The sequence below is a fragment of the Ornithorhynchus anatinus genome, chromosome X1 (assembly GCF_004115215.2).
Source record: "Ornithorhynchus anatinus isolate Pmale09 chromosome X1, mOrnAna1.pri.v4, whole genome shotgun sequence".
NCBI lineage: Eukaryota > Metazoa > Chordata > Mammalia > Monotremata > Ornithorhynchidae > Ornithorhynchus > Ornithorhynchus anatinus.
In genome coordinates, this window is record NC_041749.1 from 83,356,409 (window position 1) to 83,370,416 (window position 14,008).

The following is a 14,008-nucleotide window of genomic DNA, read 5'->3' on the forward strand; positions in this document are numbered from 1 at the left end:
GAAGTTTTCATTCACCTCCAGAGCACAGGGTGTTAGGGTCTCCATTTCTCACATCCTGGCGCCGAAACCTCCTGTCAAGGAAAGGGTTGTGGAGAGAAGGTTGAAGCCCACTGGAACCCTTAAGCCAGCCCCAGGCCCATAATATTAATATAATAAACTGTGGGATTTGTCAAGTGCTTCCTCTGCACTAAGTGCTACGGGAGACAGCACTGGAAACACCCCTGTTCTTTTAACCCCCTTGGCATTGTCCACCATGCCACCCTCCATCCGGATGCCACAGATACCGCCACTCCCAACCTCCCCTTGGCAGAGTCAGATGGCAGCATGGCCACTGACCCTCATCCAGCCTTCTTCCCTTCCCTGCTTCTCTCTCAAGGTGATCACTCGGTTTCTCCCCTGAAACCTCCCTGTGCCCTGGCCCTCCTAGCAGCAGAGACCTCTTGGTGTTGGGCAAGTAGCGGGTGCAGGCAGCCCCATCCCAGGCACAATAGGGGTCTCGTGCCAGGCAGCATTCAGCACAGGCCCGACCATAGGCGCTGCAGCGGTGCAGAGGCAGCTGGGAGAGCGAACTCCTTGAACCCACGTAGAGCTGGTGCTGCCAGACAGATGAAGTAGGGAAGGAAGAGAGGGAAATGGGCTGTTTATTATAGGTCCGGTCTGGCCAGGGGAAGGTCGAGATGACAGGGAAGGGGAAAGAGAAGAGGGGGAGATGGGAGAAATGGAAGAGTGTGGTAAAGAGGGGGAAGGAAAAGGGAAGAGAGGCTGGGGCCTCAGGAGAGGAGATGGTTACAAAGGAGAGTTGAACCTTTAACTACTCCCACCCCACTATGTGGCCAAGAGCATGGGTGCTCTGCCAGAACTGGGCTTCCAGGGGCACGGTTGGCATGAGGCACGCCTAGGGATGGATGGATTGCTCGCTCCCTCCCTCAGCCCCCCACCCCTCCCATCCTAGGGCGCTTACCCTTTTGGAGGAGATCTGCATATTGGTAATAGCTGAAGAGTCCTGCAAGGGGAAACAATGGTGCGGTCAAGGCAGAGGAGAGGGAAGGTCCTGGTAGGAGTCCGCAAAAGGCACCAACCAAAGGGGGTCTGAGTGAGCAGGCTTATCCTGAGTTAGCACAGTTTGGCAATGCCTCCCAGCAAAGACAAAAAGCGAGGTGTGTGTTTGCACTCCAGCTGGGTGGACAAAGCAAAACACTGGGACATGGCATAGCAAGGCCTAGAGTAGGAAAAGTTTAAAGACAGGAAGGAAGAGAACTCTGGTGACTGCCCAGAGTCCGGGGGTTGGGGAGGCAGGGAGGGAGGTCCCAGGTGAGTCCTCTTCCAGGTGCCTCCCCACCCAGTGCTCACCTGGAACACCTGTAACTCTTCCAGGAGTAGGCCTTCCATGTTGGCTCCACTGTCCCCAGGGACTGAGATGACCTTCAGCACTGTGCCAACATCTGCAGGGGAAGAGTGGGTGCCAACCAGGGATAGAGGGCAGGGAGTTTTCTGCCTGGGGTCCCAGTGGGGAGGAGACTGCCCTGCAGGGTGGGTTGGGGGATGATTCGGGGAGCGCTCACCTGTACCAATGAAGAGAACGTCGTAGTGCCCATCGGCAGCCGCCACATGGTCGGCCACGATCTGGGTGAAGGTGTAGCCGGTACCTATACGCAGGAAGAGTGGGCGCCCGCCCACGGGCAACACTGGAGAGTACATGAGAGGGTGGTTGCGGGCAAACTGGATCACATCGTCTGGGAAGTCCTTGGTGGAGCTGAAGGTGCCAAAGGTCTTGCTGGGGCACTAATGGGTGGAGGGGGGGTGGGGGCAAAGTGAAGTGTGAGCTCTTTTCAGACACCAACCTTGGCCCCCTTCTCCGGCCCTCCAAGTCCAGGCGTTCCCTCCAGTCTCTCCCTTCCTCCCCCGGGCCCTGGTGGGCCCAGCACATACCATGCCTGGGCGGGGGTAGGGCACACGGCCTTGATATGACACCCACTGGTAGTTGGGCCCCTCTTTGTGGGCAAAGGGACCCAGGAAGGCCCGTCGCACGTCGTTCATGCTGTACAGGCATACGGCCGAGCCCTGGAAGATGCTACTGTTGAGGGAGAAGAGGGGAGTTGAAGCGAGGGCTGGCAGGGGTTGGAGGAGACAGCCTTTACCCAAAGAAACCAGATCAGGGATCTTGGCTCCCCTGAACCGGGGCCTACAATGCTGAAGGCCCCCCCCCCCCCCGCCCCCCCCCCGCTCCCCCCCCCCCCCCCCCCCCCCGCTCCCTGGAATTCCTTACCTCCCAGACTTCCTCCTCTGCTAGTTGCGTCTCCGGGAGCCAGAGGCAACCGAGTGATCAGAATGTGGTTCATTCCAACTAATCCCTAGGCTCGGGATGTAATTGGTCTGGCCTAGGGACTCCCCTGCTGGGGGGGACTGGGCGTGATGGTGGCAGGCTCCGATGGGACAGAATCCCCCCAGGGAGATGGATCAGTACTAGCCCTTCCGTGGGGGGAGGGGTTCATGTTGCTGTATGGGCAGGCCGGGGTGGGGTCTGGTTCAGCCCAGTCCCAACCCCCAGGCCCAAGAGGTAGCTGAGGAACCAATCTTTCACTGGGAGGGAGGCAGCAGTCAAATAACAACCAGGTATTCCTCTTTGCCTCGGAACCCCTGGGTTCCCCCATCCTAACCTCCTCCCGGAGGCCTTCCCAGACTGAGCCCCCCCTTTCCCTCTGCTCCTCCTCACCCCCTTATCCCCCTCCCGCCCTCTGCTCCTCCCCCTTCCCCTCAGCACTGTGTTTATTTCTATATATTATTTATTCCCCTATTTATTTTTTTAATGAGGTGTATATCTCCATGAATCTATTTATTCATTCAATAGTATTTATTGAGTGCTATGTGCAGAGCACTGTACTAAGCGCTTGGAATGTACAATTGATCTTGATCATGTCTGGTTTTGTTTTGTTCTGTTTTGCTTTGCCGTCTTCCCCACTTAGAACATGAGCCCGTGATTGGGCAGGGATTGTCTCTCTGTTGCTGAATTGTCCATTCCAAGCGCTTAGTACAGTGCTCTGCACATAGTAAGCGCTCAATAAACACTACTGAATGAATGAACCTCCTCTGGGGTCCCCTCCCCTTAAGTCTGACCTGGAGGTGGAGAAGACGGCATAGAGGAGGGGGCTGCGGCGGTCCCGAGAAGGCAGCAGGAAGACATCGCCTGAATGGGAGATTGGGTAGGGGTGAGCCTGGGGTGTGAACTCTACCCTCCCCCCAAAGACCCTAACCTGAGGCAAACGGGCCCTCAGGCCCCATCCCTGTGGGCACTCACGGAGCTCATCAAAAGTTGTGTCGCTGGCACCATCTGTGCCAAGCACCGAGCACACCAACCGCGCCTTCAGAAAGGTTGTCCATTTGTTCACCAGGCTCCTCTGCCCACCTAGGTCGTTCTGCTCGGGCGGTGGGGGGCGAGAGGAAGAAGAAGGTGGGGGGCGGTAAAGTGGGAGGGTTCTCACTGGCCCGGGGGGATATCCGGCCCACAGAGCACCTACTCTGGGGGGAGGAGGGGCAGCTCACCAGAGTCTGCTGCACAAAGAGCCCCGCAACCCAGGAGTCCCAGCTCCTAGCTGGCATCCTCGGCCCCCGGTCCCTCCCCACTGTGTGTCCTGTTCTCTAGGTCCCCTGGCCAGCAGCCTGCTGCTGAGGGGGCCGATCCGGGTCGAGAGGTGGACGGATTATTGTGTGTGGGGGAGAGGGGGGCTCACCCTGCAGATCTGGCCGATGCGGGCGACGGGGGACCGGCCCAGCCCGGGGGGACCCTCCACCGCCGTTTCGCGGAAGAAGAAATAAATCTTGTCGTCGTCGGGGTTTTCGCTCTCGGGGATCCAGAAAACCTTCACGAACTTGGGCTCTGTGGCCCCCTCCCCGGATCAGTGGGACCGGGCCGGGCGGCCCAGGCTCGTGCCGCACCCCGTTTCTCCAGCCCCCGGCTAAGCCCGGCCCCGTCGTGAACCCCAAAGCCCACTCCCTCTCGCCGCCCGAGAAGCCGGGGGCCTGCCAGTTCCGGAAAAGCCCACCAGGGGGCAGCAGGCGCTCGGCTCGGCCTGGGTTCGGGGCGCGGGGCGAGGGGGGGAGGAGGAGGAGGAGGAGGAGGAGGAGGAGGAAGGGATGGGGACGGGGCCCGAATGCGGGCCAAACAGGTGGCCCAGGCCGGAGGAGCCGGGCTCTTTTGTCTGCGCAGAGCGGCGACTGGCCCTCGCTCGGGGGGTAGGACGGGGACACCTGGGCCAGCGGGGAGCTGGAGAGGAGGGGCGGGCGAGACCGGGGGATCCCCTCCTCCCGGCCGCTTCTCCCCACTCCCCTCCCGACGATTAGCCGGGGGGCGCTGCCCTTCTAGACGCCCCCTGGCCGCTCTCACCGTTGAGCCAGCGGGAGTCATGCTGCTCAGTGCGGAGGGAGGGCCGGCGGCCCAGGCTGCGGAAGATGGTGAAGTCCCGTCCCATCAAGTCAGTGGCCACTCCCGAGTACAGCTCCTCACCTGGGGGACGGGGGACCCGCCGGGAAGGTCACGCCGGGCGGGACGCGGGGATTCCACAGCCCCATCCTCCCTCTCTCCCGCGGGGTGGGGGGGGGGGGGACTTCGCCCTCCGGGCCGGCTGGGTGGTGTGGGGGCCCGAGGCTTGGGCGAGGGCGGGCCCCCGCGGCGTCCCTCTCCTCTCCTGCCAGGCCGAGCAGCGGCGGTCCCGGCAGGGCCAGAGGGCCGAGGAGCCGGGAAGGGGAACGGGGGAGGCCCCGATCTAGGCTTACCTATGAGCACGGAGGCAGCCCGGTGCTTGGGGTCGTACGGGCTCTTGCCCTTGCCGTCCTCCAGGCTGCTTGGCTCCAGTTTGAACACGGGCTCCTGGGGGAGGACGTCGAGCAATTGAGGGGGCTCGCCCCAGGGGGGCGGGATGGGTGGTGGTGGTGGAGGAAAAAGGGGTGGTCTCTAGAGTTGGGATTTCCCCCTCCCTCCACCTCTCAAGGGGGCTGGCGTGAGTGGGCGCCAGGTGAGCCCAGAACACCCGTGGGCCTCCATGGGTACATGGCTAGTTAGGCAGGCCCTCATCCAGACCAGAGACAGCACCCCCTCCTCCCCACCCCCAGGGCCACCCTCCCCGCTCCGGGGCTCACCTCGATGCGGTGCCCCACCTCAACAAAGCCACAGGTGGGGTGGAAGGCTCCGGTGCCACAGGCGTACAGGTGTGTGCGATTGTAGAGGTGCAGGATCTTGATGAAGTTCATGCACTCCATCTGGGAGCAGAAGTAGGGGAGTGAGAGACTCCCCAGTCCTTCCCCTTCCGGCAGTCCTCCCACCTCCTCTCTCAGATTACTGGGAAGGTCTGGAAGCCCAGGTATCTTAGCTCTATTCCTGCTCTATCAATGCCCCTGCCTGGAGGTATTGTCCCCCTTGGGACTCCTTGCCACCGGCCCCTCTGTGTGCCCCCCTACACCCTCAAGGGACTTCTGAGTCTTGTTCTCCAATCTTTAAGGGAGCAGAGGGGGGACCCAGTCCCTTTTCCCTTGGGGGCTCAGCTTCTCCTCCCCCTAATTGATATGGGGGCCAGGTGGGAGTGATTCCCTTGGCCCAATTAATTTATTGATAATTATTAGGCACTTTCTATGTGCCAAGCTCTGTGGTAAACATCGGGGCAGATACAAGGTAATCAGATCTGACAAAGTCTGTCCCGCATGAGGCTCACGGTCCAAGAGGGAGAAAGAGCAAGTATCTCGTCCCCATATTACAGAGGAGGGAACTGAGGCCCAGATATGTTAAGTGACTTGCCCGAGATCACACTGCAGGCCAAAGGCTGAGCTGGGATTAGAACCCGGATCCCTTGACTCCCAGCCCTAGGCCCCGACCACTAGACCTTGTTGCCAGCCCCTCCTCAGGGTCCCTGAGCCAGGGGCCTAGTTTTCCTCCCTATTCTCCTCGACAACCCCACAGCCAAATGTAGCTGAGCTGCCCTTCCCCACGCTGCAACAACCTGCAGCTTCTTCCCCAGGCTCCCCTGCCTCTACCTGCCCCTGTCCACCACAGTTCTCATGGGAAAGCAGAGCCGACCTGCCCCCCATCCCCTCTACCTGGCCACTGGGGACTCTCCTCCCCACTTAGCCAAGATGGCTCAGAACTGTGCTGCTCCTCTTCCTCCCCACCCGCTTTAGCCAAGCCCTGTCCCCAAGGTGAGAAGTTCGGGTGTTTGGGCCCGGGTGAGGGAGGGGAGCCAGGCATCCTTATCCCCTGCAGCAGGGCAGGTCTGAGCTCAGTCTCCCCCTAACTCCTCCTCCTGCCTCCCCCACCCCACTCCACCTGAGTGCCTCAACCTCCCGGCTCCCAGACCGCTGTCATCATCCCAATCGCTCAGCCTCAATCATGTGGAAACACAAATAGCCCTGGGGGCGGGCTGGCCTCCTGCCCTCCTGACCCTACATCTCCTCCCCGTGAAGGGCTCCCCCTTCCTCCCAGGGGAGGTATCTTGTCCATCCCACCCTGCAATGGAGGCGGGAGGAAAAGGACACAGGAGGTAGCCATTTCACCTGCCCCTAGGCCTCGGTCCCAACTTGCTCAGTGTGGGATGAGGGAAGGGGAGGAAACCCTGTTTTGGGCTCCTCCATCTTCCTCTGCCCAGGCCCTCTCTCTTTCCTGGAGACTTACTCCCCTCAGCCCTCCCTTCCCCCAACCCTCCACAGACCTTCCACCTGCCCCCTGCTCCCACTCCCTCTTAGGAGACACAATGGCCCTTGTCTCAGCTCCTTTGTCCTCCAGACAGAGACCTGAGTGGAGGGGGAGTGAGGGAGTGAGGCCTCTATGGGGACTGAGGCAGTGGCATTGGGGTCAGTAAAAGGCTGGGAGCTCTGACCCCTTCACCCCGGGGGGCAGGGCTGAGGGGAGATGGGGCTTGGGAAGGGTAGAGTTGGGGGAGGGGGGACAGGGCTGGGGGCCTTTAAAGAACCTAGAGGGAGGCTCAAACAGGACCCTCTCCAACTGACCAGAGAGTTTCCCTGACTGCTGCCCGCCCTCCACCATTTCAGTAGAGGAGAAACAGAGCCCAGAGTGGCAGCAGGGAGTGACGCCCAAATCAGCTGCTGCTGAACTTGGGCCACTGGGCAATAGACCTGCGCCTCTATAATTGGTCTGGGCAATTTGGAGGCTCTTACGTGGTTTGCTTTCTGGGGTGGGCTGCTCTGCCCTATTCTGGCTCCAGGGCCCCCAAGGGGAGTTGTACAATGGGGAGGGGTTCGGTTCTGTCCAGGGCCATTGGAATTCACCCAGCACTCCCGCCCCCACCACTGTCCCCTCCCCTTTTCTCCCTTTTCTCCCGGGGGTGATGGGGTCCCCTGGACTGCCAGCAGTCAAAGGCTCTTGGGTAGCTTGTGGTGACAAATCTCCCAACCTTGAGCACGGAATAATTTTGTACTTGGCAACCGCACCTGGGGTCGATTGTCCAAGCCCCTCCCCCAACCTGCTGATTCTGAAAATAGACCCCAAGCAGTCTGCCTCCCTGGATGGGGTTTCCAAACCAGCATGGCCTCCTTCTCACCTCCGTCCCCAGGGCAGGAACTCTTCTGCAGCCTCCGCAGGCCTCTGCATGTCCCTCCTCTGCACCATGAGCCGGGTCTGATTCATCTGCCCATCCCCCTGCCCGGTGGTCCCCAGGTTGGCCACCCCACCCCACCCTACCCCACCACGCAGACTCGGAGTCCCTAAAGCATGTCCGCCCGGGTCAGCCGGCTCCTGGTCCAGACTGCTCAGGGGCAGCCCCTAGGCCCTGATGATACTGTCCCCTCCCAAGCACTCTGTCCAGTGCTCTGCACACAGTAAGCACTCAATAAATATCACTGATTGATTGTTGGAAGGATGGTCACTCACACTGATGTCCTTGCCTGCCCAATTGCATTCTTCTCTCCACTCCACAGGTGCTGGCCAGTACAGCTAGGGGAGAGGGAGACAAGAGAAGGGTCTTGGTGAGAAGGGTGGGGAAAAAGAGGGGCATATGGGGTGCCCACTGGAGCTGGGCTGCCCCATGCCTCGCTCCCTCTGCCTCCAACCCTCTTGGCCCTGGAGCCCCCCTCTAGACTGTAAGCTCGTTGTGGGCAGGGAATGTGCCTGTTTATTGTTGTATTGTACTCTCCCAAGCGCTTAGTACAGTACTCCGCACACAGTAAGCACCAAATAAATACGATTGAATGAATGAGAGGGGGGTAGCCAAAGTCCCGTAAACTCATTACAGGTGAAATGGCCCCTAGCCCTGGGTCACGAGTGCCAGTGCTCCCGACTTCGGGGGCAGAGACCGGGCGCCGAGCAGCGTGGTTGTGGGGAGGACCAAATCGGGGGGTCCTGGAGGAGGCAAGGCAGAGCAGCCTACGGATGAAGACTGAGGGAGCCAGTACCTTCTTATCCTGCAGGCTGATATTGTCCAGGCTGAGGGAGGCCAGGTGGTTCTGGGCGCCTACGAAGAGCCTGCCCCTTTCCTCATCCAACAGCAGCGTCTCGTAGCAGCAGGAGCGTTCCAACTGGTAGGTGCGGAGGCCGTGACGGGCCCGCAGCTCTGGGCAGGGGAGAGAGACACGTGGGATGGGATGAGGGCTCTGGGATCCTCTCACCTGGGTATGTCAGGTTCAGTGGGAGGGAGCACCAGAGTGGATGGAGTCTCCCGGCAGGAACGACAGGTGAGCCATAGTCCTGAAGCCTCAGCATGGAGAACCTGCGCAGAGGAGTCGACCCTAGGGCTAGTAGCTTGTCCAACGCCACCCATATGCTCTCAAACAATCAATCAGTGTTATTTCTTGAGCGATTACTGTGTGCAGAGCATTGTACTAAGCTTCTCGGGAGAGGACAATCCACTAGCGATGGAGACCGCAGTTGTCACTGATGGCCACGTTCCTACCGGGGCGTGGAGGACAGCGAGCAAGTTGGTGGGCAGGGGTGCAGCCCGTCACCAACGTCGACAGAATCGGGATGAGAACCCAGGACTACTGCGTGTCCGAGCACCGTTCTTTCCACCAGGCCAACAGCGGGGAACAATCAAGAAAAGTAAAAGGTCAGGACTAGGGCTGCCTTTCACCCAAATCCCAGGCTGAATCACCACATGACCCTGACCTCTCTCTGCCTAGGTTCCCCGCCCCTCAGACCATTTTACTCCCTATACACTGTTGTCCTTTGATTTCAAAGATATCCTATTGATGGTGAAGTTTACCAATGAAGGCAGGACACAAAGACTATCCTTTGTTGTGCCTTGTCTGCTTTCTGCATCACCTGTTTTTGCTTTTGTCTCAGGATTCCACCCCGCCCTGGTCAGAATTATACTTCCAACCATGGGATGTCCCGATTTTTGAGCTAAAGAGGTCTTGGAGCCAGGCCCCTAGGGCCCTGCGTTAATACAAATAGATGGGAAGGAGAGAAGGATCCAGTCTGGGCTGCAGCAGACGGGCACCTAGAATCCCCTCTCTGCTCCCCCTCGAATCCATGGGGGCAGGAAAGAGAGCCCCTTTCCCCTGTCTCCTCCCTCCCTTCTAAGACAAACACTGGCTGGGTCCAAGTCACTCAGAGAGGTGGGGAAGTGGGTAGAGAGGGTGGGGATAAAAAAGGGCCTGTTGAGAGAGAGAGAGAGAGAATGTGTGTGTGTGTGTGTATATGTGTATATAAATTTTTCTGGAATTTCTCTGAATCTGGGTTTTGGAGGAAATGGGTGAGGGAGAAAGGGAAGGAGAGTGTGTACATATGAAGGAAAAGAAAAACCCAGTTCTAGAACACAAGAGTTGCATTCTTGCAGAATCCCACGTCAAGGAAAACTGGTGTGGTAGACCTCACCTGTTTCTGACATCATGTGCCTGAGCACATCTGTTTCTTCCAACACTCTGTTGCGCCATATCCAAACGGACATGCACTATTGGAAGAATGTTCCCTAACCCCGCTGTTGGGGTCTAACCAAAATGCGTCATTCCTATTGGCAGAATAAGTGCATAAGGGAAAGCAGAAGGTTCAAAATTGATTAAAGGTTCAAAATTGAGAAGCAGGATGGCACAGTGGATAGAGCATGGGCCTGGGAGTCAGAAGGTCATGGGTTCTAATCCCAGGTCCACCACTCATCTGCTATGTGGCCCTGGGCAAGTCACTTCATTTCTCTGTGCCTCAGTTACCTCATCTGCTCATCTGTAAAATGGGGATGAGGACCGTGAGCCCTATGCAGGACAGTGACTGTGTCCAATCCAATTTGCTTATATCCACCCCAGCATTTAGTACAGTGCCTGGCACATAGTAAGTGCTTAAAAAATACCATAATAATAATTATTATTATTATTAAAGGGATGGGAAAAGAGTGTGCTGGGACAGTTTGAAAGGAATTGGGGCAGTTTTGCTTAGAGAAGCAAAGCGTAAGGGGTGACTCGATAGCTGTCTTCAAGTGGATGAAGGGTTTTACTGTTGATCTTGTCCATTGAAGATTGAACTCCCTAAATTGCCAGCTTCTCGAGGGCAGGAGTTGGGGTCTTCTAAATGCAGTGCTCTGCACAGAGCGGGTGCTCAATAAATACTCTTGATGGATTGATTTAACAAGAGGAAACGGATAGAACTTGAAGCAAGAGAAAGTTGGGTGAGACACAAGAAAGAACTGCTCAGAGTTTCCGGGAGCTGGCAGGCCTGGGTGGGTTTGGGGTGGGCAAGTGTGCATCTTTACCCACACTGGCCCATCTGGACCCAACGTGCCATGTGGTCAGATAATGAAAGGGGCCCCTGTAGGTGTCTGAGTCCCCTGAGGGTCAACCTTCCCCAGCCAGAGAGAACTAGGACAACTCAGAGCGGGCCATAAAGCAGGCATCCTGGGGGCTTTGGTCTTCCCCCTTCCCTCTGACCAGTCATCAGGAGTCCTGATCCAATTTCTGCTTCTTCACCCCCACCGAGCTCCCCACGCTCAAAGCCGACTCCAGCTTAGAGCCCCCAAATCCTCCATTCTTTCCGGCAATGGGAGCGTCCCCAGGATGGGGGGCCGGCGGGCTCTGGTCTTGCTCCTGCCCACAGTTGTATCCCTCCCTGGCCCACACCCTGCTGGCCGTGGGCGCTGAGGGCCTGGCGGCCACCGCGGCAACCAGCCCGCCAGACGCCGCTGCCTAGCAACCCCCGTGGCCGAAGTGGCCCCCGCCTCCCTTTCTCTAAAGAGGCTGCTGTCGCCTGAGAGGGGGTGGAGGGCTGAGCTGAGAAGGGGCAGCTGCTCTTGCCTAGCCCTGGGGCTGGGCCATGGAGCTGTGGGAGTCAGGGGGCACCAAATGTCAAAGGTGTCTGGCTTCTCTCCACCAGGCTTGGAGCATGGACCTGGCCAGTGCCCCCACCTCCAGCCACCCTGAGACCTGGATGGGGGGCTGGGGGAAGAGGTGTGTCATCCCCTCTTCTCCCTACTCCCCCACCCCCTCCCCGAGGCAGAGGAGCAGGCTAGAGACAGCACAGGCTGTTACCTTGGAAACAGTCATCGTTGGGGCAGGGTGGGGGGAGGAGAGGGGAGAGAGATAGGGGAATCCCACTTAAAGCCCTGGCCCTCAGGGCTCATGGCAGGGACGTGGTTAATCAGAGGGGGGAAGGAAGAAGGCTGGAAACACTGTATTGGCTCCAGAGTGTCCCCCATTACTGTCCCAGTACTCCCCTAGTGTACTCTCCAATATCGCTTCTAATATGGCCATAACAAATCTCCCGCCTTGCGCCCTCCTCACCATCTCCTCATGCCCCTTCCTCAGGCCAGTCCCAAATTTGTCCCTCCCCCTGACTCCCTGTTCAGCCCCAAACCCCTGCTGATCCATACACCACCCACCCTCCCTCACTTCATCTCCTCCTCTCCACCCGCACCACCTTATCACTTCCATGTCCCTCCCCACACTGCCCCTGGCTGGTTACTGGCCCAAACTAGCGAGGGGCTTATAGTCAAGAGCTTATACAAATGGGAAAACTACTACCCTCTGTGCCCTCCTCCCCAAATTCCCTTCACTGCTTATCCCCGCCCTCTCCCCCTTTGTTCCTTGGTTCCCACCACTGTTCCCTTCTCACTCCCCTGCTCTGTAGGGTTGGGCCCACAACTTCAGGGCACAAGCAAAAAAGGAACCCACAGACCTAGTCTCTCTCTCTCTTACACACACATACACACAGTGCCACCGACACACCCTCAGACCCAGTCTTACACACCCACCATGAACCTGACACACACATGAGCACAAGCCTGTGCAGATACTCTTAATTACGACATTAAGAACAAGCTCATACAGAAACACAGTCACACACATATGCACATGCTATCCAAGACCCACAGGCTCCCAGTTATGGGCATCCAACAACTGTCAGATACCAAACACAGCAAGCACTCATTCTGAAACCTGTCCTCCATAGCCCTCCCCCACCTCCCACCCAGCGCTGTGCTTGTCCCCTACCTTGGAAGGAGAGTCTGAGCCGGGGGTGGGAGTTAGAGCTGGCCGAGTCCCCCTGGCCCCACAGTAGCAGGCCCCAGAGCAGTGCCACGGTCTGGAGCATAATGGTGGCCACCGTCCACTCGCTCGCTTGCCCTCCAGATGCTGCCGCCAACAAAGAGAAAGGCTCGTCTGCTCCTCGACTCTGCTCCTGAGAACTGGAAAGGGAGCCTGAACCAAAGTGAGAGAGCCAGAGACATATACAGAGACAGAGAGAGAGAGACACACACACACACAGAGATATTGAGAGAGAATTCTTGTCAGCCCAGTGGGATCAGGTTACAGGGATTTGGATGCTGGGAAGAGAGGATTGGGGGGGTGGGTCAGAAACTGAGGCACATTTCTTCATCTCCCTCCATCTCTCTCCCCCATGGAGTTCCTCTCCTCCTCCTCCTCCCCAAGATGAATTCCCCAGATAAATGCCCCATCCCTGTCCCCACCCAGTGTCAGGCCAAACTCCTCATCTTTCATGCCCCCAGGCCTGAACCTGTCCCAAAGGCCTTGGTCTGTCCTGTGGAAAAGCCTGTGCAGATTGCATGGGCTGGTTCTGGAGGTGCCAGTTCAGCATCAGCCCCACCCTGCAGACACCAATCAGTGCTCCTCCTGGCCACCTGCCTCCCCCGGGGGATCTGATGGTCAGAGCTGAGGGGGAGATCATTGGGCATGCAGGTGTGTAGGGGTTTGTGTGCATGTGAATACACCTGTGAGGACAAGAGTGGATCTGGATAGGTGTACTTGTCCTTCTGGGTGGGTTTGCATGTGTGTGGGTACTTTTTATGGGATTTGTTAAGTGCTTACTATGTGCCAGGCAGTGACACTGGGGTAGATACAAGGTAATCAGGTCAGATACAGTCCATGTCCCACAAGGGGCTTACGGATCCCCATTTTACAGATGAGTTAACTGAGGCGCAGTGAAGTGAAGATCACACAGCAGACAAGTGGCAGACCTAGGATTAGAATGCAGGTCCTTCTGATTCCCAGGCCTGTGCTCTATCCACTAGGCCATGCTGCTTCTCAGTGTCCAGTGTGTATGACTGTATACACACACATGCATATGTGTGAGTCCATATTGGATTGTTGATATGTATATGTGGGTGTGTGGGTGTCTTAACAAAACAGCCAACAGCCCTGTTCTGTGCCTAAACCAGCATCTCTCCCTTCCTGACCCTACCACTGGGACCTCTGTGATCTGGACTAATTCTCTGGACATCCTGGGGAGCCAGGGTTGGCAGGGGGCAGAGCAAGGGATTCTGGGGGTTTGAGTTTAGGGAAAAGGAGGCAAAAGCCTAAGGATATCATGGGATCCTGATTTAGGATGGTGCCAGAGTTTCCACAGCTCTCGGCTTGCAGCGAGGTTCCCCACCCCTTGCCCCTCTTCTCAGCATGTTGCCTAGACCACCCTGGCTGGCCCGCCCTTGGCTCCTGGGCCCTAAAAACGGGTCCTCCCAGGCTCTGGTCTGATATCCCCAAGGTTTGGGGACAGGGCGGGGGGCGGGGGCGGAGCGAGGGTGGCACAAACAGGCTTAAAGCCCAGGAGGTACTCAAGCCATAAAATAAATGAAAT

General features: G+C 57.9%; 1 protein-coding gene across 5 annotated transcripts in view; it reads right to left on the reverse strand.

The window, feature by feature from the left end:
- Positions 1 to 14,008, reverse strand: part of SEMA3B (semaphorin 3B) — a 43,882-nt gene that overhangs the window by 2,096 nt on the left and 27,778 nt on the right. For 3 of the 5 annotated variants that reach the window (XM_029050193.1, XM_029050194.2, XM_029050192.2), the window contains exons 2-16: positions 12,409 to 12,615; positions 8,392 to 8,549; positions 7,871 to 7,933; positions 5,134 to 5,253; positions 4,771 to 4,864; positions 4,382 to 4,501; positions 3,729 to 3,874; positions 3,296 to 3,413; positions 3,115 to 3,184; positions 1,930 to 2,074; positions 1,563 to 1,782; positions 1,351 to 1,442; positions 962 to 1,003; positions 438 to 595; positions 16 to 71 (exon numbers count right to left, since the gene is read on the reverse strand). In XM_029050193.1, the coding sequence (XP_028906026.1) occupies positions 16 to 71; positions 438 to 595; positions 962 to 1,003; positions 1,351 to 1,442; positions 1,563 to 1,782; positions 1,930 to 2,074; positions 3,115 to 3,184; positions 3,296 to 3,413; positions 3,729 to 3,874; positions 4,382 to 4,501; positions 4,771 to 4,864; positions 5,134 to 5,253; positions 7,871 to 7,933; positions 8,392 to 8,549; positions 12,409 to 12,508 (1,702 nt within the window). In that variant the 5' untranslated portion in view covers positions 12,509 to 12,615. Of the gene's footprint in view, positions 1 to 15; positions 72 to 437; positions 596 to 961; positions 1,004 to 1,350; positions 1,443 to 1,562; positions 1,783 to 1,929; positions 2,075 to 3,114; positions 3,185 to 3,295; positions 3,414 to 3,728; positions 3,875 to 4,381; positions 4,502 to 4,770; positions 4,865 to 5,133; positions 5,254 to 7,870; positions 7,934 to 8,391; positions 8,550 to 12,408; positions 12,616 to 14,008 lie in introns of those variants that run through there. The other 2 variants (XM_029050195.2, XM_029050197.1) reach the window with 2 other exon arrangements.